Source organism: Sciurus vulgaris (genome assembly GCF_902686455.1).
Source record: "Sciurus vulgaris genome assembly, chromosome: 11".
NCBI classification, from domain to species: Eukaryota; Metazoa; Chordata; class Mammalia; order Rodentia; family Sciuridae; genus Sciurus; species Sciurus vulgaris.
Genome location: NC_136472.1, coordinates 22,650,931 through 22,674,773, shown reverse-complemented (window position 1 = coordinate 22,674,773; position 23,843 = coordinate 22,650,931). Strand labels below are relative to the sequence as shown.

General features: G+C 33.9%; 1 protein-coding gene and 1 pseudogene across 2 annotated transcripts; one reads left to right on the top strand and one right to left on the bottom strand.

Moving 5' to 3' along the window:
• Nucleotides 1-953: 953 nt before the first annotated feature.
• On the bottom strand, nucleotides 954-1,879 carry LOC306639773 (olfactory receptor 4S2-like; annotated as a pseudogene). The gene has a single exon. The product of its transcript is annotated as an olfactory receptor 4S2-like (transcript).
• Nucleotides 1,880-15,906: 14,027 nt separating this feature from the next.
• On the top strand, nucleotides 15,907-17,695 carry LOC306638988 (olfactory receptor 4P4-like; the record flags this gene model as incomplete). The annotated part of the gene is made up of 1 exon (XM_079102437.1): nucleotides 15,907-17,695. The coding sequence occupies one exon, from the start codon at nucleotides 15,907-15,909 to the stop codon at nucleotides 16,843-16,845; it is 939 nt and encodes a 312-aa protein (XP_078958563.1). The 3' UTR covers nucleotides 16,846-17,695.
• Nucleotides 17,696-23,843: the final 6,148 nt, after the last annotated feature.

Here is a 23,843-nt window from a genome sequence, read left to right as displayed (position 1 = left end):
CTGGAACCCAAAGGTGGAAATAGTGTTAGTGCAGTCAATAACAGACTTACTATAAATGGACTTACTATAAATAATGGACTTATAATAAATGGCTTACTACATTCAGTAAAGCTGTTTGGTTCAAAAAATATTGTAGGATCATGGTTTTCAACACATGCATTTAATTAGGTTATATTTACACATGAGATGAAGCTACAGTAGCCTGGTTCTCATATTTGATTTGTTTTCATTCATTCTCGAATTTGGCTGGTGGTCACTTATAGCTGGTCAGATGGCAAGCAAAGATGAGAGTCAGAAGAAGCAAGTTAGTGCTTTGAGTACAGTTGATGGGGTTGGAGACAGTAGTGTGTGTGTATAGAAAATCAGAACTAAGAGTGGAAAAGAATTTGTTTTTCCAAAAACCAACACATGAGAGCAAATTATTTTCTCTCTAACTTTCTGAACACATCTCTGCTCCCATTCCAAGATGAGCAGACTGAGTTTTCACTGTTTTGTGAGACTTACATCAAAATTCATTAGGTAAGATTTGATGACTTTATGTATTCTCTCATTCATCCAATTTATATATTATCAATTCTCTAATCTGTTCCAAACATAGTTTGCAATGCCAGAAAAAATCTTAAATATTTTATAGATTTTTAAACACTTAAAGAAAATGACAAGAGACAAAGGGCAGGAGGAGAAAACAATGATGCTTACTCTGATCAAGTTGAGATTCTGAGCATATTAAGATTACTGTGGCTTTGGATATTTAGAACATTATGTGATTGTGAAGTACTAAATGTAATGATCATGATGAAGAACACCTTAATTCTGATCAGTGTGTATTTCTTTCATGTGTTACTTCTGAAAACCCTCTGATGTTATTATTTTGTTCACTGTACAGATGAGTTAACTAAGGCTTCCACATTTACGTTCATCCAGTTTGAATCATTATTTCCAACTATTTGCTATTAGCATTCCAGAAAAGCGTTCTTAACCCATATTTTTTTCATGGCATTCTTTACTTCTGCATTTCTCAGTGTGTAAATCATGGGATTTAGTATGGGAGTGATAATGGTGTAAAACACAGCCACCATCTTATTCTCCATAAATGAAACATCAGGGCGCATGTATGTGAAAGTACAGGGACCAAAAAAGATGATGACCACCACAATGTGGGCTCCACAGGTGGACAGAACTTTACGTCTTCCTTCTGCTGACTGCTTTCTCAGAGACACCAGAATTGCAATATAGGAGATGAGCAAGATCACAAAACTCCCCAGAGTGACAGTACCACTGTTGGCTGTCACAACACCACTGATAACGTGTGTCTGTGCAGGCAAGTTTCAGCACAAGGCAGACATCAAAGAAGTAGTGATCGATCTTGTTGGGTCCACAGAAGGGTAGCTGAACTACTGGGGACATGGGGATGACAGTGTGTATGAACCCACCTACCCAGGTCCCCAGCAACATTTTATGGCACTTCTCCCTGTCCATGATGGTCATATAGTGCAGGGGTTTTCAGATGGCCACATAACGATCATAGGCCATTACAATAAGGATAAAAATCTCAGTGCTTCCAAGGAAATGCACCCCAAAGAATTGCAATATGCACCCTTCATACCAGATAGTTTTGTTCTTTGCTAACAGGTCAACAATTGTCTTGGGTGCTGTGGCTGAAGAGAAACAAATGTCCACAAAAGACAAGGAGTTGAGGAAGAAATACATGGGAGACTTCAGAAGATTTCCCCATGAAAATGGTCAGCATGATGAGGAGGTTTCCCAGAAGAATAACTGTGTAAAAGAATAAGAACATCACAAAGCAGACTCCTTCAACCTCTGGATTTTGAGAAAGGCCCCAGAAAATAAATTCAGTTACATTGTTTATTTTTTCCATGTAATGAATCAAGTAGACCAAGTTACCAAAGGAGTTAAATTATCTGAAAGAAATACATCAGAAAGACTATTAGCATTTTTTTTCTAATTCAGGATGAATTAATAATCACAGTTAAAAATGGAAAAAGGGTACTGACTGTGGATTGACATGAATAATTACAGAAATTTTAGTGTCTCCATTCTTATCATTTACCTCAATAATATATCTGATTTATTCCTGCAGAAAGGGAAGCAGAGAACAGAGAGACAAAGAAAATCCCTGAAGTAACACATCCAACCAAAATGTTCACATGCCTAACCTTTACCTAAGGTTTACGTAGGTCATTACAGATAAACATTTACTTAGTTCTGTTTCTGTAAAACCAGATTTAAAGTAATCCTTTGTTTGGAGACAAGGTTTCCCTTTCTTTGGTGATGAAGTAAAAACATTCCCACAGGATCCCTTCTAACTACAGCCAATTCCAGTCATTACATACACTCATGGGTTTTGGAATGTCCAAACTGGGTGACTTCGGAAGGCTCCCCTTCCTATCTCTGTGTGTGAATTTATGGCTTCTGTTTGAACTCAAGCTCCTGCAATGTGGGGTGACTGAGGGTTCACCAGTATTTATTTACTCCAGTGCTATTTGTTACTAAACATTTGTATAGTAACTGAAAATACACAAATTCACAAAAGTGAAAAATATGGAAATCACGAAAATGAAAGATCCATTCTTTTTGTGTCAATATTCCTTTATGTGTCCTTCCAATTTTTCACGTCTCCAGTTAGAATATTTAATTCTTCAATTTTGGGTGAGTGTAACATTGCAGGAAAAGATTGTCCTTTAGTGATTGTTATTATGAGTTTAGAAAATGCATAAGGTTTCATGTAAATGGACACATCTCCATGTTGGAATTTCAGACACAGGAGTGAGGTCACATTTACATTTTGGTAGAATGGCATACAGAGGAGTTTTCACTGAGGGTTTTCAAGGTTCTTCATGAACTCAAGCCACAAGAGGATTCCTCTAGATTTAGATAGTCATCTCATCCTCTTAACATCTATCTAGTGCCTTGCTTCCTACTGCTGTGGAATCTGCTCTCAGCTAGTGTTTCGCAGGCTATGCCAGTCATTGTCGGCTTTATGACAACTGCAGGTTTCAACAGGTCTGTGCACTAGAAGTTGTAGAGTTATCAGCACAGGTCTAATTACTTTTGTGCATTATAAAATAGCAATACTAATGGTAATAATAGTAACAGCAATACTACAAATCAGATCTAGAATCAGCCACATCCCCTGCTTCACAGATTTCTTCCCCTGTTGTTTTTCCTGCTGAACTTAGAAAAAAGTACTATTCTTCACTGAGGGTGCTCTACTTTACAAGAACTGAACTAATAGTCATTTTCAACAGCTGTGAATATTGTGGCTTGACTCTGTTGTAAGAGACAATGAGCATTCACACATTACCTGGGATATGTTCCACTACTGTTCATTCTACAAAGTCCTAGAAAAATTCTTCTATCTTCTAAAATCAAGACCCAGGTCAAAGTAATCCATTCTCCCCTTTCTGATCATTTCTAATGTGATAAATTTTCACCATTCTTTGAAATGATTGGCATTTTCTATTCACATTCATGCTACCTTATTTCTTGGTTGTGCACAGATGCACTTTATTATTTATCATCCAAATTTTATTTATCTATAACTTCTTGGAATTGTGTCCTCCAATAATATTGCAGTTGTTAAAATATAGCCATTGTATCAAATTTCCCATGCTTCCAAACATCTATATTAGTTATAGAAGAAAAGAATCTCACGATATTTTCCAGGGCTTGTATTTCTCTTTACTTTTCTATGTCTTCCTGATATATTTTGGGTGCAGTTTGGAATTGAAATAAGAGTGATGCCTGAAGAATTGCTTTGTAAATAATTTCAGTTTCAGGGACCATTTGGTCACATAAACTCAAAGCCTGCTAGAAAATCAGTGTTATTTCTAGGTTCTTTCACCTACTGAAATCATCTCTTCTGCAATATCTTTGGTAAGGAAAGTCCTTTCCTCTGCTTATAAAGTTACTATAGAAGAAATGATGCAATACTGGTAATGATCTTAGGGAAAGTTTTTCCCAAAAACTTTCACCATGATTAAAACCAAATCACATACCTAAGGAGAGATGTAACCTACTGCATTTTTTTCATACTAAAAGTGCCTTTGCTTCATTTTAAATCCAAGGGACTCTTACATTAAGAACTGTAACTTAATTACAAAACAATTTGGCAAACATAAGTAATTTTGGATTGCGTATTGTTCCTTGAATTACTGACCCTTGCTATATGCATGATATAGTATATATTTAATATGAAATGTATTAAATGTATATTTCTGTGTATTGAAATTGAATTAGTCTATTCTGTAGAAAGTTCTCAGAATGGAAAGGGTACATTGATGGCACTTTGAGCGTTCACTTCTTTTCTTCTTAAATGGATGCATGCTGGTTTCTGGAGAAAGAGGTGGAATGAGATGCATTTTTGATATACAAAGGAATAAACTGTAGTGTGGGCTATAATTCCTTTAGGTCTGAGCTTAAATTATTAAAATTGACTCTAGTCCTACTCCTTTTATTTTCTTTCCCCTCATCCTTGTCTATTTTTTTTCCCCTGAAGACCTTATCTTATATTTTTGTTTTTTGACAATAACAAATAAATGTAAAAGATATTTTCATCATCAGGTTTCAGCAGAGAAGTTGACTCAATAAAAAAGGAAAAGGCATCAAGAAGCAGATGTGTGATGGTTTCATGTTGTTGTAACCTTTCAAATGACCTACTTTATAAAGCATAAGGACTCTGTGAGCCAAAAGAAGCCAAAGAGTCCATTTCGAAATACACTACCAACAGTTCTGTTGTCCATCACACAGGGGCTACAACTCAGACATTTAGAAGAGAGTGTAATAAATATGTGTCATCCATCTGAAACATTTTATTCACAGTACTCCTTCCTGCATGTGTTCACATTACATTCTTGAGTTTTGAGGGTTATACATGATATTAAATTTTTAATGTCCCTACCCATGCAGGGGTTGTTCAATCCATGAGTCTCTGCCAGGAAGTGGAACATATGAGACTACACAGGTTTGCATGAGTGGCTTCATAAACTTGGGCCTGTTTACAAAAGCTTCTGAGCTAATACCCATTGGAGGAGCTCCTGGAGTCTACTCCTGATTACTATGAAGGACCTGACCAAGATGCATGAGAACTAAGGCTCTCCATTTCTAATGGAATTCTAACTCTCAAGAGCATCATATTCTAAAGACATATGATTATAAGACTGACTGCCAATCCTGTAGTGCTCCATCCTTCCTGAGACAAGATAGTAAAGTATAATTTTCATTGATTCTTTCATTAATTAAAAAAATAAGAATCTTTCTTATTTTGCATGTGAAACAATTAATTTAGTTAGTATAGTTAGTAGTGGAACAAATGGAAAACATTTCTTCCTTCATCTTCTAACTGGAGGTTGTAGAACTCTCCATTAGAGCAATGTAAACTAGTATAAACACATTTCTAAGCAATTCTCCTTGGAATATGTAAACAGAGCTTTCATCTTTCTCCATAGGCCAGTGGTTTTCTCATTTAAACATACCCAGAAGTGAACACATTTATCACATCAGGGTCTCCAGAATTCAAGTCTGCAGTTTGCAAATGGGAATGCCTTGTTGGTTCATTGTTCTTATGCCTCTACTTCCTGTTGGTGATTACTTGTGAAGGTGATATGTCATGCAGAAAAAATATTTTTTTTAAATTTATGCATAGGTGGAAAAGTCACCTTGAAACACCAGCCTTACCATGATGTCTGGAAGTAAACCCAGTCAAGCACCACTAGGTCAGCTGAATGTCAGTTTGTCCAAAGACCCAGGAGAGACAAATATAGCTTTCTTTGTATCAATCATGAGTTCAGAATGGACATTTGTACTGTATCATTGAGCTTGCTGATACAAGGCAAATATTGATCAAACTGTACAGTTGGGAAACTGGGGCCTCTGATGTATGTGCACTGAACAGAAATGCCACATTATGCAAAGCATCTGATTACTGGATTTTTTCATCTCTGCTGCAACAAGTTTGTTAGTCAAATCTGCACTGGATGGCACCTTGACAGAGAGAGAACATCAGTGTTCAACCTGCCTCACCACAGCCTCTAAAAGGAAGAAAAAATATCAGCCCCTGATTTTCAGCATCACTTTGAATTCCTTAGTTTAAAAGATAATATTTCTTAGAAATTAAGATTAATATTCAGCTTGTAATGTAAAGAGGGCTATTGGTTTTGCAAGAAAGTAAGTTATTAGGAATGAGTGTGCTTGAGTTAATTACCTTATGTGGTTTCCAATAAATGGCCTATTGCTTCATTTTTGTGTGATTTAGTTAAGTTCCACAACTTTCTGGTTTTAAGTTATTTCATGTGTCAAACAGTGATTACAGAACATATCACAATGATTCTTGTGTAAAACACGCAAAGATATGTGTATACAATGAAGTAAAAAATTTTTGGCTATTTATTATTAATTTTACAAGGACTAATTCAAATGACATACATATGGAAAAGTCTTCAATATTCCTAGAAATCAAGGAAATGCAAAGCAAAACTACACTGTGAATTCATCTCACTCCAGTCAGAATGGCAGTCATCAAGAATAAAAAATAATGATACATGCTGACGAGAATGTGGGGGAAAGATACACTCACACATTCTTGGTGGGACTGCAAATTCGTAAAACCACTTTGGAAAGCACTATGGGTACTCCTTAAAAGACTAGCCATGGAAACACTGCATGGCCCTACTATCCCACTCCTTGGTATTTATCTAAAGAACTGTAATCAGCATACTCTAGTGATACAGGCTCATCAATGTGCTTACACTAATCACGATAGCCAAGTTATGGAACCAACCCAGGTGCCTGTAAAAAGACAAACAGTGGAGTTTTACTCAGCATAAAGAAAAGTGAAATTATGACATTTACTGGTAAACGGATGGAACTAAAGTGCATCTCACCAGATTCAGAAAGTCAAGTGTCAAATGTTTTCTTCATGTAATCAAAATAAGAAAAAATAAGGGAATAAAGGGAATGATTACATAAAAATAGGAGGGAGACCAGGGAAGAAAACAGAGAGGATAGAGGGGTAAAGAGAAGGAACATAAAAAGTGCAGAATGAAACTGACCAAATTACACTATGCACATATATCAATATACCTCAGGGTATTTCATCTCTCCTTGTACCTATAAAACACCACTTAAAACATTATATAATTTTTAAAAAGACAAATAGTTTGTGAATTTCTATGAATTTTTAAAACAAGTGAAGCTCACTTTCATTGAATGAGATTAACATTCAATTGAATATATATTTTCTTTTTCTTGAGCTTCATCTTATTAATGAAGTCAGTGTTTATGCCTATATGTTGAAATATTGACGCTAGTTTTCTTTTTGTAGTTGCATTGTTTCTTGTTTAATTCCAAGGACTTTGATCCACTTAGAGTTTATTCATGCACAGGTTGAAAGAGGCTTAGTTCCATTCTTCTAAATATGAATATTCAGTTTTACTACACCATTTGTTCAAAGTCTATCTTTTGCCAAACATATACTTTTGACCATTTTAAGTGATTTTAATTTTTCATAAACAGCATGTTTTATTTGTTCTTTTTATATATATTTTCACAGTATAGTGTATTTCGACATATTCTACATGTATGGTGTATAACTTTTTCTAATTAGGATTCCATTCTTGTGGTTGTACATGATGTGGAGTTTCACTATTTGCATATTTAAATGTGAACATAAGAAAGTTATGTCTGATTCATTCACTGTCTTTCCCATTCCCATCCGCTCTCCCTTCCATTCATTCCCCTTTTTCTAATCCACTGAATTACTATTTTTCTCTCCACTTGTGTCTTTTAAAGTTTTTAGACTGAATGTATTTATTTTTATCATGTCAAGATTGAACAATATTCCTGAAAGGTTGTCTTTTGAACTCAACCTAAGAATAATCCAAAGAGAATAACACACTTTTAATAAAAATGATTTTCATTTTTCAACGTTGGAATCCTCTTTATGAAACATAGCCTCCTGATGTTAGTGTTCTCATCCAGACTCTCCATGAAATTTCTTACATTGACCTATGCACTATGTCTTTTCAGGGGGCTGTTATGTATTTTTACTGAACTGGACCATGGCATAGGAATAATGTCACAGTGTTTATTCTCCCGGGACTTTCTCTAAACAGGAATATTGAAGTTCTCTGCTTTGTATTATTTTTAGTTTGCTACATTGCTATTTGGGTGGGAAACGTGTTCATAATGATTTCTATCACATGCGCTCAGCTCATCAACCAGCCCATGTATTTTTTTCCTTTATTACCTCTCACTCTCTGACCTTTGCTACACAACCACAGTGACACTCAAACTAATTACAGACTTACTAGCAGAAAGGAAGAGAATTTCCTATATTAACTGCATGATACAACTCTTCATCATTCACTTCCTTGGAAGCATGGAGATCTTCATCCCCATGGGGATGGCCTATGATCACTACGTGGCCATCTGCAAGTCCCTGCACTATGCTGCCATCATGAGCAGGCAGAGGTGCAACACAATCATCCTGGTGTGCTGGACTGGGGGATTTGTACACTCTGCCAGTCAGTTTCTTCTCACTATTTTCTCACCTTTCTGTGGCCCCAATGACATAGATCACTACTTCTGTGATGTGTATCCTTTGTTGAAATTGGCTTGCACTGATACATCCAGAATTGGTTTCTTGGTAATTGTTAATTCAGAACTGACTGCTTTGGTAATTTTTGTGGTTTTGATGGTGTCCTATTTTCTGATATTATACACCATCAGGTTTTAACCTGCAGAGAGCTGTGCCAAAGCTCACTCAACTTGCAGTGCTCACATAACAATTGTGGTTCTATTCTTTGTGCCTGTCCTCTTTGTTTATATCAGAGCAAATGTAATTTTTCCAGTAGACAAAGTGTTTGCTCTTTTCTACACCATCATGGCCCCCATGTTCAGTCTTCTGATCTACTCGTTGAAAAACTGGGAGATGAAGAAGGTCTTGAGGAAAATGTGGTGCCATCAAGTGATTCTGGAAGGGAAGTAATTTCTATGAAAGGCATCTTCGAATTTCACTTTAGAGCTGAACCCTAAATCTGAGAACTAGTATGGAATAAAAGCAAAATTACATGTAAATAGGAGGAATAAGTTCTAATATGTAATGGCACAGTAAAGTAACCACAGTGAACAATTATTTTCTGTAGCTATTTAAATAGCTAGAAGGGAAGATGATAATAAATGTTCAAGGTATTGGATGGTATAATTACTCAGTTTTATTGCATATATGTATTAAACTATCACTGTACCCATAACTATGTATACATAGATATATCATGTTTTATAAAAAAAATCATATAAAGCACATGTGAGTCAAAGTTCAGTCTTTCCAGCATTTGTTCAGACCTTTGTTTGTTGGGCAATGTTATTGTTATCTTTTAATATTTCCTTTTCCTCTATTTCCACATACTTGCCTTAAGTTCTCCTTAATGTGACTTTGTAGTTTGAGTGCTTACCTGTGTCTTTCCTCCTCTCCATTTGATTTCTAATCTAGGCCTAAGTAGATAGAGATGTCCTCCAGAAAATAGAGCATGTGGAAGGGTTAAGAGAAGGTGACACTAACGTGGATCCACTAGAAAGCACTACTGGCAGAAGGAAAACTTGAACAACCAACAACAAACTACTTGGAACATCAAATGAAGAAACATAGCTGCACATGAAGAATGACACAAATATACTGATTAATAAAAGACTGACAGAAAGAGTAATATCATATAACTACATTTTTATAAAGTTGAAAAGCAGGTAAAACTAATCTATGGTAACAGAAGTCAGGGTACTGGTTACCACTGGAATCCCGAGGAAGGTAAGCTCTGGGTGATTGCTGATATACCCCTTCATAATCTGGAAATCTATGACTATTGCATGGGAATGTTCCATTCTTAAAAACTCAGAGTGTGATTTATGATTGTGCAATAAAATTAAAGCAATAACTGATGAGCTAAAGAAAAATTTAAAGCATTAAGTAGCTACATTAGAAAATCAAAAGTAAAATTATTGTTATATTCAGCATATGAAGTTGGAAGACGACCAATAGATTGTACAAAAGCAAAGAAGTGAATGAATGAACAAAATAGAAAGAAACATCTAATGTCACTTTTCAGTTTAAAATATGAACAAATGTCACAGTTCTTATATGAACTAGCAATTCTGAAACTAAGGAAAAGACCTATCTAAAAATGATTATATCTGTGTTGGTGGGAACACTGTGCTGAAATAAAGTAATGCTTCTTATAAAATGTATGCATCTTTCTGAATGTGAATATTCATGTGTTTTGCTGTAGGAAATTTGCATGTGCAATTATGATGTGTTACTTCAGATTTTACTGGGTAACTATGCAAAGTATGCATCATGGAATTCATTACATTATAAAGTATGAAAAATTCTGTACTCATGAGCACTTCAAGAACAATGTATGATGAAAGAAATGAATGTATTTACATTTGAGAAAAGAAGTATAATTAATGAAAATATTCATATTGAAACAAAATGAAGGAGAGTTACAAAGACACAAAAAGTGATGTTAAGGATTCAAGGTAGACAGTAAAGATGCACAAATAAATGAAATAAGAAATCACATTGAAAATAGATTAATGAACTTGTAAATAAACTATAAATTACAATACATAAGCAAAATATGAAACAGTAATTAAAACAAGAGTAGATCTGTCAATGTAACAAAATTAATCAATTATTTAATATAAAACTCTGGATTCAGAAACTTTTAAAGCAAACTTTATTAAACATTACAGGAAATGACAATTCTAAGACAATAAAATCTTGTTCAGAAAATAAGAGTTCTTGTTCAGAAAAAAAAAAAAAAGAAAGTAAGAGTGGAAATTCATTTCATTTAATAAAACTAGTATGATCTTATATAAAGCAAATAAGAAAGAGTTGTAACTCCAATCTCACATATGAATATTGAGGTGAATCCTAGGCACATTATTAGAAAAATTAATCTAGCAATGTATGAAGTACTCTAACTCATCTAAACTGATATTTGTTTACCAAGAATGCAACATTTTTTACATTAGTATGTACTCATATATACAAGGAGAAAACCTATGCAATTATCTCAACAGATATTTTAAAACAATATAAATTGTTGGCAGATGAAATTTTTATATCTGGTATTGGTTATATAAAAATTAACAAACAGTATACTATTTAATGTGAAAGGTGAAAATATTCCACTTAACAAAAGCAAGTCAGGGACCTCTGTCATCATTTCTATTTAATATTGTACTTTAAAGTCCTATTCAGTACATAAAGATAAAAGCTTCAAGAATTTATATATGTGTGTGTATTATAAACTATCATTTACAATTTACATGAATGACTGTGTTAAAAAATTACTGCACCTGTATCCCAGCAACTTGGAAGGCTGAGGTTGGAGGATCACAAGTTCCAGGCCAGCCTCAGCAACTTGGATTAAGCAACCTAGGGAGACCCTGTATCAAAATTAAGAAAAAAATTGGGGGAGGAAGGCTGCAAATGTAGTTAAGTGTTTAAGCTCACTAGGTTAAATCCCCAGTATGAAAAATAAATAAATATATAAATAAGCAGCATGACTGCCAACAAAAATAGCTTAAGTTAAAAGAAGCATTAAGGGATCACTTTACTTTTTTTATGTTTTCATAACTGGAACTGATAACAAAACCCAAATTCATTTCTATATACTAGCAACGAGCAGAACATAAAACTTCAAATAGATGTATTTTTCTATAGAAGCAAACATATTAGGAACTCAGGACTAAATCTCACAAATCACACAAAAAGTATACACTTGTTTAGAAGACATTATAGAAGACCTTGCAAAATGGAGAGATGCTTGTTGTATAGAAAGCATTTCCTCCAAAACTGGTATATAGAATCTATAAAATTACAATTAGTTGCTCAGTAGTATCTATGATGGAACTCATTGGGCATATTCTAAAATATCTGAGAAATAATCAAAGGCATGTTTATACTGAAGAATAAAATGAAGAGGAATTGGTTATGAAGAGTTGAAGGAATTTCAGGGTTGATGAAAAAATAATGTATGACCTTGAGGTGGCAGTAATACTTGTTGAGTTTTATTTGATGCTTTTGGACAATTTTCTTCCAGCATGAGACCATCCTCAGCAACTGGGAGGGGACCTGCATTCAGAATGGAAGAAGAACAAGGGAACTCTGGGGGAGTGGAGGATCAGAGAAGCTCACATGTCTAAATGGTGCACTCAGCACAGAGGACCCTTGGATTGTGCTCAGACTTCTTGGAGCACAAAGGATTAATAACCATGGCAGAGCTATTTTTAAGGAACTGAGAAAATTTAAATTATTTTTAGCTGCATATTGCCCAACTTTTCTTCTGGGAGATGTCTCAGGCCTTAGAAAAATAAGAGAGGTTTGTGGTTATTCTGGCCCTGGTAATCTACTTTAAATGACACTTGGATATTAAACAAAAATTTATATGTGCATTTGCATCCCTGAAATCATAAAGGATATGCAACTTTACCATAGAAAACACAGAACTCTTTAAGTACAAATGCCGAGGATGCTTTCATTTCCTTTTGGTTAGAAAGTCATAGTGAATATTTTCCTTCTTGAATCAAAACTGGGAAGTCCTACAACTAGGACTCCTCATGTGGGCTTATTGATCATCTGGTAAGTAAAATTTCAATCAGCTGACAGGAGGTAAATGCTAGTATGGAGAGAGGAAATTAGAAGTCCATACACATATAAGGTATAAATTACATTTTAATTTATAGTATTCTGTGTGTGCATTTTCTTTTTAAGCATTTATAAATATTTCATATACCATTCAATATCTAAGGCAAATGCATTGAATGTTGTCATAGTCCTTCAGCACATGTGCAAATTATGCAGTCCTTTTTTCTTAGGTTTTAGAACATGAAGGCAATAACAAAACTATTCAGTGTCCCATATAAGATTTCTTAAGGAGAAGAAAAAGACATTGTCAGATAAGCTAAGTAACTTGAACTTAATGCAGAAAACATCTACAGAAAAAAGAAATTCAGTTTAAAAAATGGAGAGAATACATTAGAGTGAAAATTTATTTTTGTTTTCCTACTGGCTTTATTAGTTGTGTAGTGTGTAAAATATTATGTTTCAGAATACCATAATATCACACAATACTGGACACTGGTGTGGAGCAAATTAGATGTGTACAAATGATAATGAGGTAAAAAGTAAGTGAGAAAAGAAATATAATTGGTTCAACTGAGGTTCTGTACTTTATATAAAACTTCTGTGCTTGGGGGGAAACACCAGTTTGACCTTGACTTTTTGAGTCAAAAAACTTCATTAAAAGAAAGAACTAATAGAAAAGGAAATATATCCCTGTAATAATTCTAAAAATAATTTAGACCTGTCAACCACCTTATTAGTATCAAGACATTAAGAAAAATTAAAATACGTCAAAAATAATCCTTACTGTCAGCCAGTATTTACCCAAGTTATAAATAATACTTGCTTTCCTTTCTTGCAAAATAGAGATAATAAAAAGAATACTGGATATTTGGTTTGATCATTGACCTAATACATATGAAATCCTTTAAACTGCATCTTGGACATGGTCAATACCAACTAAAGGGTAACTATTGTCATTTGTTTTTCTTCTAGATCTGTGCAAGATCTTAATAATAATCCATTTGACATGAATGATGATCACTTTCATCTTTCTTTTCATTGTTCAGTGTATTTGTGTTTTTTCTCTTTCCATTATATATATTGTCTATTCAATGCATAGTAATAAGAAAAAAGTGAAAGTAAAATGAAAAAATAAAAGAATTAGCATCGTAACCCAGTAAACTCCAGGTAATCCAGTCTGTGCAATCACTGAAGATTGATAGTAGAAATGTTCATGTCAAAAAGGAGTAGCTGAATGTCAGGCAAGTTCTTGGTCCAGATTAGATGGCAAAATCTCTTGCCTGGTCTCTACTCTGAGTCCAAAATTCACAGAATGACAGACACTGATTCGGTTTCCAAATCATCAAGGACACACACTATAAGGCACTGTGGTTACCTTGCGAAGAACAACCTTAAAATAATTAAATAAGATCTATCAACCCGCTGCTCAAAATTAAATGTTCATAATGAGATTAATGGGAGTGTATTAGGGAGGATTAAGTGGATAAAAATCTACATAGTTTGAAGAGCCTGTAAAACTTCCTGGAGGTAGAGGAGAAAGTGATGTCTTTTGAGCATGACTATACAGAAAGGAACCAAATATTTATAGTTTCAAAAGCATGGTATGCTGGATGAATCAAAAGTGGGGAGAGGGCTATTTTAATAGAGATGAATGACTCTGTGACAATCGAGGAGGCATGCCCTGGAAGCTGTGCTATAATGTCTTATTAATAGGAAGAGAAAGGTCTGTGAGTGGGGGATTCTGAAGCCCAAACCCTAACAGGTGACTTAAATCACTTATTTATGAAAAGAAGACATGGAAAAGCAGTCCTTTACCTGATGCATCCTTTGATCATATTCTGAGACTCAAGTAAACAACCATGAACAGACGTTATGGAATTCCAGAAAAATGATACAATTCTTATCTTTTAAGAAATAAGACTGTTTAGAGTTTACAAAAGAACTGGATACCAAGGCATATAAATTGATATAGCAAAGTTTGTTTTCAAAGAATATTAATGTTGGAGAAACAGGGAAAACAGTGAGTCATTTAATTATTTTCCCCTTGTGTAGGTGTAGAATCTAGTTAAGATCAGAGAGAGAGAGAAAGAGGGTTTTTCAAATTATCCTGCCTATTAAGTATTAAAATTTTTCCAAGTATAAATTTTATTATTTTCATCAATATATAAATTATGTAATGCTTCAAAGCTATATAAACAAAATTTTAAAGTTATCATAAACCTGTGGAAAGGATCCAAGGTATACTGAATAGTATAAAAACATATTGCCAAATTAATGGGAAATGAATGTATCAATAATCTGAACTGTGGCTATTTTTAAAATGATTTTTTTCTGATTATAGAATTCTAAAAATAAATGTGATATTTAAAAAAAATGTTCCTTGGGATGCAGTATATACACAATCATTATTTCTAATATCAATACTTTAGTCTTTTTTATAAAATAAAACTAAAATAGTCAAGTCATGTAATCACTAATATACTTTAAGTAATTATTGAAGTCCTATGTATGCTAAGTGCCATTTATAACATTTTATTATTGTTGTTCCTGCCTCTAGCAGGAACTATACATTTCTCAACTCTAAATATTTAATAAGTACTATTTTTTTAATCTGTCTGTGTAAGTCAAAAGAAGTATCATTTCCATTGGACTTCAAAGAGTATTATATTCTCTTTCTTCTTTACCACACTGTTGATAAATATAAATGTTGTCTAGTCCAAAATCAGGACTGAGCAGAAGCAAATGCAATATTCACCTTGGGATCAGACCATTTAATAAGCAAGATATAATATCTTAATATAATATTTAAAGAATAAAACTTTACAATAAAAAATTAAAAGCTTAAGTAAAGATGGGATTCCATCTTGGCTTGCAGGATGCCCCTCATGGGCTGCACTGTTCTGAAACTGTGAGCAGGCATGTCACTCAAGGACAGGACGAGCTTCCTCATGAAGCTAACCTTCCCGTAACATGCATAGGGTGACTGCACATTTTTGTTTATGCCTTAAGCAAAACCAAACATTAAAATTATTTCCTTTCAGTATAAGATACAACCTGAATAGGATGGTAAGTTATATAGCTTTCCTAGCCATATGAACTAAATACTTAATAATATAAGGGATACGGTTAAATAAATGAAGTATGAACTAAAGTTCATACTGAGGTAAATCAGTATTTCTCATGATGATTTGCCATTTTTTTCAGCCAAATCTATTGTACCTGAACTTCACTGGATCATGGAAAATACCCATAACATCACAGAATTTATACTGTTGGGACTATCCCAGAACAAGAAAATTAAAAACCTGTGTTTTCTATTATTCTTATTTTGTTACATAGCTATTTGGATGGGAAACACACTAATAATGATTTCTATCACACGCAGTCAGCTAATGGACCAACCCATGTATTTCTTCCTTAATTATCTTGCTTTCTCAGACCTGTGCTACACCTCTACAGTGACACCCAAGCTAATCACAGACTTGCTGGCAGAAAGGAACATGATTTCCTATAATAACTGCATGGCACAGCTTTTTACCATGCACATTTTAGGGAGCATCGAGATCTTAATTCTCATGGTGATGGCCTATGACCACTATGTGGCCATCTGTAAGACCCTGCACTATACCAGCCTCACGAGCAGGCAGAGATGTAATGCTCTGGTCACTGCTTGCTGTGCTGGGGGACTTCTGCATTCCTTGGTTCAGGGCCTCCTCATCTTCAACCTACCCTCCTGTGGCCCCAATAAAATAGACCACTATTTCTGCAATGTGTACCCTTTGCTGAAACTGGCCTGCACTGACACACACACAGTTGGAATCCTGGTGGTTGCCAATTCAGGCATGATGGGGTTGGTGACCTTTGTGGTTCTGATGCTGTCTTACTTTTTGATATTATGCACCATCAGGGCTTACCCCGCAGAGAGCTGCTGCAAAGCTCTTTGCACCTGCAGTTCCCACCTGACTGTTGTGGTTTTGTTCTTCGTGCCTGTTCTCTTCATTTACATTAGACCTGCCACCACTTTTCCAGTGGACAAAGTGTTTGCTCTTTTCTACACCATCATTGCTCCCATGTTCAACCCTCTGATCTACACACTAAGAAACATGGAGATGAAGAAGGCCCTGAGGAAAGTTTGGTGCCAGAAACCGTTTTTGACTTTGAGGCATGTCATCTGAGACACACATCCCTTTCTCATAACCTTTCCACAGGTTGATACCTGCAGTTCAGCTTTCTTGTCTTTGGTCCAGGAGTGAATCTCCAACTATTCACAACTGCCCTCATCCCAGTTGCATCTGTCCTAAAGTTTATTGACCTTGCTTTCTGTGTTTCACATCAAAAAGATTTACAAAGTGCATTTTCTGTTTGTTAAAGATATTTCATATTCATTTTAGAAATTTCAAAAGCAAAAATTATGTACATAAGTTCTAAAAGATACATTATTTGTATTTATAGTAATGTTTATATAGAAATGGGAAGAAATGGTTATATAGAAATAATTTCTAAAATCATTTTAATGAGATTATTTTAAAAATCACAAAATTTTATTAATGACAGAAATACTTGCTAAAAATTTCCCCTTTGTATTGTAATGAAAATGTGATGTGGATATAGGTTGGGTAAGCATGTAATTTACTTTCAATCGTGAACAAATGAGTATAAGATTACAATAAAATATAGAGTTGAAATGATATCGTGCTTGGAAGGCAGGATGTCTATCTACTAGCAAATGTATGGGAAGTATGGACATACATGTCAAAAAATAAGTGCAGAGATATTGCGGAAGCTTCACTTATTACTTGATGTCATGAAATTGGAAACAGAATTCAAATTCTACTTTTGAAAGTTGACCCAGAGTATGCATAAATTAATTTTGTCCATTACCATCAAAATTAAAGTTACACATTTACACTTTACTGTAGAAGTCATACATCTGGATATTCATAGATGCCTATAGAATTAAAATACTTTTTAATAATCAAATATCTTATCTTTTTATATTTCTGAATAAAATAGGACTTGTTTGAGATGGAGAAGTGGTTCACTGGTAGAGCATATAGCTGCCATGCATAAAGTCATGGGTTCAAATAAAAATATTATTCTAACATTGTATTGAAATGCTTAAAGTATATATTATCTAAATAAACCAAACCCAAAAAACCAAAGGCCGAGTATTTTCTCTGATATGCAGATGCTAATTCATAATAAGCGGGGAGCACTAGATGTGAATAGATTTACTTTTATTAGGTAGAAGAGAATTAAGGGGGGAAAAGGGGTATGGGGCTAGGAAGCACAGTAGAGGGAAACAGACATTATTACCTCATGTACATGTATGACTGCATGGTTTATGTGATCCTACAACGTGTACTATCAGAAAAATGTGAAATTACACTCCATTTATGTATGATTTGTGAAAATTTGTAAATGCATTCTATTGTCATGTACAACTAATTATAACAAATTTAAAAAAATACAAATCATCTCAAAAACTTCAGGAAGAGTGTTAATTAAGAACTTAGACTACCTGATTTACTATAAATATACTACAAAGCTACAGGACTATAAATATACTATAAAGCTACAGGACTCAAAGCAATACGGTATTATCATAAATGCAGGGAGGTAGATCAATGCAACAGGTAAGAAATTTCAAAACAGATTGATACATCTATGTTCCAAGAATTCTCAACAAAGGTCTTTTGGCAATTCAGGTGAGACAATATCATCTGTTCAAACAATGTTGATGGAGCAACTGAGCTTCTATATGTGGCTAACAAAACCCTTTACCTGTTTCTCCTGTCATGTATGAAAATAATAAAAATGAATCCAGATACATACTTAAAATGCAAATGTCTAAAGTCTCTAGAATGAAGCATAAGAGAACACCTTCATAAATTTAAATTAGTCAGAGTTCTTTAATAGTATACCAAAAGTATCCTAAAAAGGGGAAAAAAATGGCTACATAGATTTCATCAAAATTAAAATATTTGCTGTAAGAATGAGATTGTTAATAGAATAAAAACAAATTATATATTGGATGAAACTATTTTAAAATTATATAACTGCTAAACAACTATTCAGTATACATGAACATATCAGAAAACCCATCAAGAAAATGAAAGAGCCAACAAAAAATGAGCCAATATTTTGAACACTTAATTTACCAATATTATATACATTGAGAGTAAAGAACACATAAAGATCGAAAGCACCATTAAACTTTAATGCAAATTAAAGCACTATGATCTTATTACCTACTCTGTAGAGTGCCTGAAAGTAAAACTGAACATTATGAGAGGTTTCAAGAATGTGGGGAGATCAGATTGAATAACCCCATGAAATGGAGACTTAAAATGGTAGAACTGTTCTGGAGAACAGTTTGGGAACTTAATTAACATATTGAATGTACACTTCCAACCTGACCAACCAGTTTTCTTCTTCATGTTTACTCAAGAAAAAGATTCATTTTTCTGGAAAATATTGGTACACAAATTGTTATAGCAACTAATCAATGGGAGTCAAACTATAGATACAATTTGAAAAATCTGACACTGGGGAAATGGCAAGCAAATTATGTCACTTTTATACAGTGGAATCAACATCAGATGTGAAAAGGAAAGTGCACTGATGTTCACAAAGACATGACCAAGCCTCAGATTATACAAGTTGGTTGAAATATAAAGCAAGTCCATTGGTAGGCAAATATGCTTATAGCTCAGAAAATTCTAGAAAATGCACATTAACCCTAAGGGGTATCCTGTGTGTGTGTGTGTGTGTGTGTGTGTGTGTGTGATGGGAAGAGATATGCACAGCTATTTTCTTCTTTGTATGACTACTACAGCTTCATGGATGCTTGCTCAGTGTCAGGCATTCTGTTGAAATGACAACCTGTAACACACAGTCTTCTCACATTATTCATCCTGAAGTGCTTGAATCTACAATTTCCTCATGTTACTTAATTTATAAACCCTAGATATAAGTAATCAACTTAGAAATATCTGTGTCTTTCACCCAAAGAACACACAGATTTGTGCTTTTCCTGTGCATTAGCTGTTTGTGCTGTCACTCAATCTCCAGAAACTTGTGTTTGTATCTGCACAGTAGTGTTGATGGCAATTATGCCAAAATATACATTATTGTGTGCACTAGATGTTATGACCGACTAAAAACATGCAGTATTTCTCAACAAGTTGTTATGATTATTCTATAATAGGCAAGATTTTATGCTAGATAAAATATAAACATAGACTCCCTGAAATTTTACACGTGTGAAGGAGATTAATAATATATGGAATTGCATATGATGGAGGGGAACTGGTGAACTGAACTTCAGTGAACATGTTTTGGGTTCATCCTGTATAAGCTGTGTGTATGAAGTGACATATTAGAAAAAAAGTGATAAAATAACAGTTATCTGTACATTGAGTGTTGATTTCTTCTGATGTTTTTATTATGTTCTCAATTTTATACCATTTCTACCTTCATATGTAGAATGCTGTTTTTGTTTTTGTCTTTTCCTCTTCCACTCCCCAACCACATATTCCATCAAATTTAGGTCCTGTTGACCACCTGAATGGCAGCTCTGATCTCACTAGCCACTACTTTTATCACCCATCTACTCTAGGTAAGAAGGTTTCCCTTGATAATTACCTATATTACTTACATTTGGGTTGTAAATGCCTGCCTTGCTAACTCAGTATTACTTCATGCTATATTATTTTCCTCATTCTTTCAAAAGCTGGCTGAGTGAGCAGGCAGTGTTTCGTGATACGCATTGTCTGACTGGAACATTTTCTTAACTTCAGAGAAACAGTGTCAGAATCAAGATCAAAGGCAGAAGAAACTCAAGGCACCAGGGACTTCACATTGGACAGTATCACATGGTGAAGACCTTTTCGGAATTCCTTTGAGAATTTAGAGTTTTAAAATATATTAATTCTTGTCACATAAGTTTATGTTATGCTCTTTTGAACCAAATTTTCTTCAGGGAAATTCATGAAATAAATTGCTCCTAGTACTTAAAATATCATTTTCTTTGGTTGTATTCAAAATACTTTGTTTTTTGACTAAAGATCCACTTCTTGCCTGCATAATGATTAAGGAATATGTAAGTTCCAATTACCATGCACACTTCAAAAGGTCATAAACATGTCAAAATTCCAAAATAATTTTAGAAAATGGACATGCATGTTTGAATTGCTGGTTGGCAAATCTTAGCATTTTATTTCAGATTTACATACAAGGAAGAATTAGACTAAATATCTCAGTCTAATTGTATCTTACTGTTGAAAATGAAAACTGATGTGACCATTTCTTAGACCTGATTGTCTACAGATTATCCATGCAATTGCTTTTGGAGATAGACTAATTCATTTAATTTCATTTCATTCTTAAGACTATTATTTTTATTATTGAATGAGAAAATTTAATTAACTTAAAATTCTCTGATAAATTTTATTTTTAATTGTACATTATTCATAAGCAGATTTCCAGTTGAGAATGAGAAAAGGTCATATCAGCCTAGTGAAATCTTAAAGCTGCAATAAATATCTTAAGTCCTTTTCTGGTGCTTATATATATCTTCTTCCATATTCTTATCAAAGAACAACCCAGGGAATCTGGGAACATCGTCTTCCTGAAGTGAACTAAATTTATCTGATTCCACCAAGGTAAGTTATTATCTAGCATACCAGATGTTGGTGATAACACTGGAAGAAAATTGTAACTTATGGTAGAAACTCAAAAGAAATGTCTGAAGTTCTAAGAAATGTCTTAGGCACAATCTAAAGTTAATGCAGAGTTTTTTTGTGCAACACTGTCAAAGAAACAGTATAAGAAAAACTCAAGCTAATGGCACAAAGAAATATTTTATGATAACCAAACTCTCAGAGTAATTTTAATCCTTTGAAATAATGAATTGTCAAAATTGATATTAATTCTGATCACTCTCATTAAATTTATTTTTGGATATTTTTCTTTATTGTTCTGCTTTTACTTTTCCCCAAAACCAGAGAGAGGACCAGGGCTTTGTACATGCTAGGCAAGTGTTCTACCATTAAGCTATGTATATATATCCCCAGTTCCTTTGTTGTTCCTAAAATGGATTTAGTTGTGTATGTGTCCATGAAAATTTTAATAACTGATCACTTGAAAATATAAAAATGGAAATTAATATGTGTGGTTAGGAACATGCATGTCATTAAATTTTAATTTTTCTTGAATTCCTAAATATATTTCTGAATTATGTAATAATTTCACAGTTTTTATAGAAGTAGAATGTGAGGTTTTATGAAATACTAGGGTTCCCAAATTATATGGAAAAAATGAATTTTAACTCTGCTTTCATGGCTCCTTACAAAATTTTACTGCTATACAGAAAAAACCTTTAATAAAATTGTTGAGAATTTTGTTTGAATAGTTTCTATGCTTATACTGGGTGATCAAATTCTCTCAGAATTTTGGCAAGAGTGCTCAGATTTGAGTTTCTAAGTCAATTTTAAATAACTAAATGCAAAGAGAAAAAAGCAAATACAGCACTTTTCATTTAATATCAAACATCTGAATCTTAAAAATGTCTGAGATAACAGTGCATCATGTACAACCACTAGAGTGGGATCCTGAATAGAATAAGTTTTACTCTATATGTACAATTTGCCAAAATGAAAATGTATAATTAAAAAAATTAACAATAGCTTGAGAATTATTGCTAAGAATAAAAGTCAGCCAACTCAAACTTCTATAAAAATGTATTAATTCTTAATTTTTTACAGTTAGGAAACATTAATATCCTGATTATTCTTTACCTTCAAGTCTTGTCAATTACGAAACCCAATCTCAGCTCTGTAGATTGGTGTTATTTGTCTAGACATTTCACTCTGCCCAGGCATTTTTTTTTTCCTGAATTACCTCCTCAGCGTTCCCCAGACTGTTTTTCTTGCCAGGCAAGTAAGAAAAGATGCAGAGGAAAGACACAGGCAGCAGTGTTTCTCTAGTGCCAAGAAGTCCTTTGTCAATAGGACTTCAACTGTTAGGGTTTTACATGCCCCGAATAGCATTTTCCACCCTTCTGGAGTCACGTAAACTTTTGAAATATTTTTTCTTCAAGTATTTATTTTTTTAATTTTTTCACAGGCTGCATTTTGATTCATTGTACACAAATGGGGTACATCTCTCCCTTTCAATGGTTTTGCATAAGGTAGATTCATACCATTCATGTAGTCATACATGTTCATAGGGTAATGATGTCTGTCTCATTCCACCATTTTTCATAACACCTCCCTCTCATTTCCTTCTACATAATCTAAAGTTCCTCCATTCTTCTCTCACTCCCAACCCCTCCTTGGCATTATTTTCTGAGTTTTAGGGATTATATTGAGAAACTTGTTGCCCGTGACTAAAAGCTGGAGCGTTCACACTGAGATTTTTTCCTAGGAGCTGCATAGTTTCTGATCTAATTCAAAAGCCTTTGACCCATTTTGAGTTGATTTTTGTGCAGAGTTAGAGATAAGGATCTAGTTTCATTCTTCTATATATGGATTACTAGTTGTCCCAGCATCATTTGTTACAAAGGCTAACTACTCTCTAATGCATTTTTCTGGCACCTTTGTCAAGAATCAGATGACTATCTGTGTTGGTTTGTCTCTGTTTTCAGTTCTGCACCATTCATCTATGTGTTTGTTTCTATGTCAGTACCATGCAGTTTTTCTTACTATAGCTCTGTAGTATAATTTGAAGTCAGGTATTGTAGTACGTCCAGCATTGCTTTTTTTGACTTAAAATTGCTTTGGCTAGTCTGGGTCTTTTATATTTCCAGATTAATTTTAGGGCTATTATTTCTAGTTCTGTGAAGAATGCCAGTGATATTTTGATAGGGATTACACTTAATCTGCATTATTGCCTTTGGTATTATGGCCATTTTAGCAATATTAGTTCTGCCTATTCATGAATTGGGAGGATTTTCCATCTTCTGTGGTCTTGTTCAATTTTTTTCTTCAGTTCTATAGTTGTCATTATATACATCTTTTACTATGTTGGTTAGATTTATTCCCATGGTTATTTTGGTGTTCTTTTTGTTTTGTTTTTTCTTGTTTTTTGAGACTATTATGAATGTAATTGTTTTTCTGTTTTTTTTTTTTTTTTTTTTTTCTCAGCAGATTAGTTGTTGGTAGACAGGAAA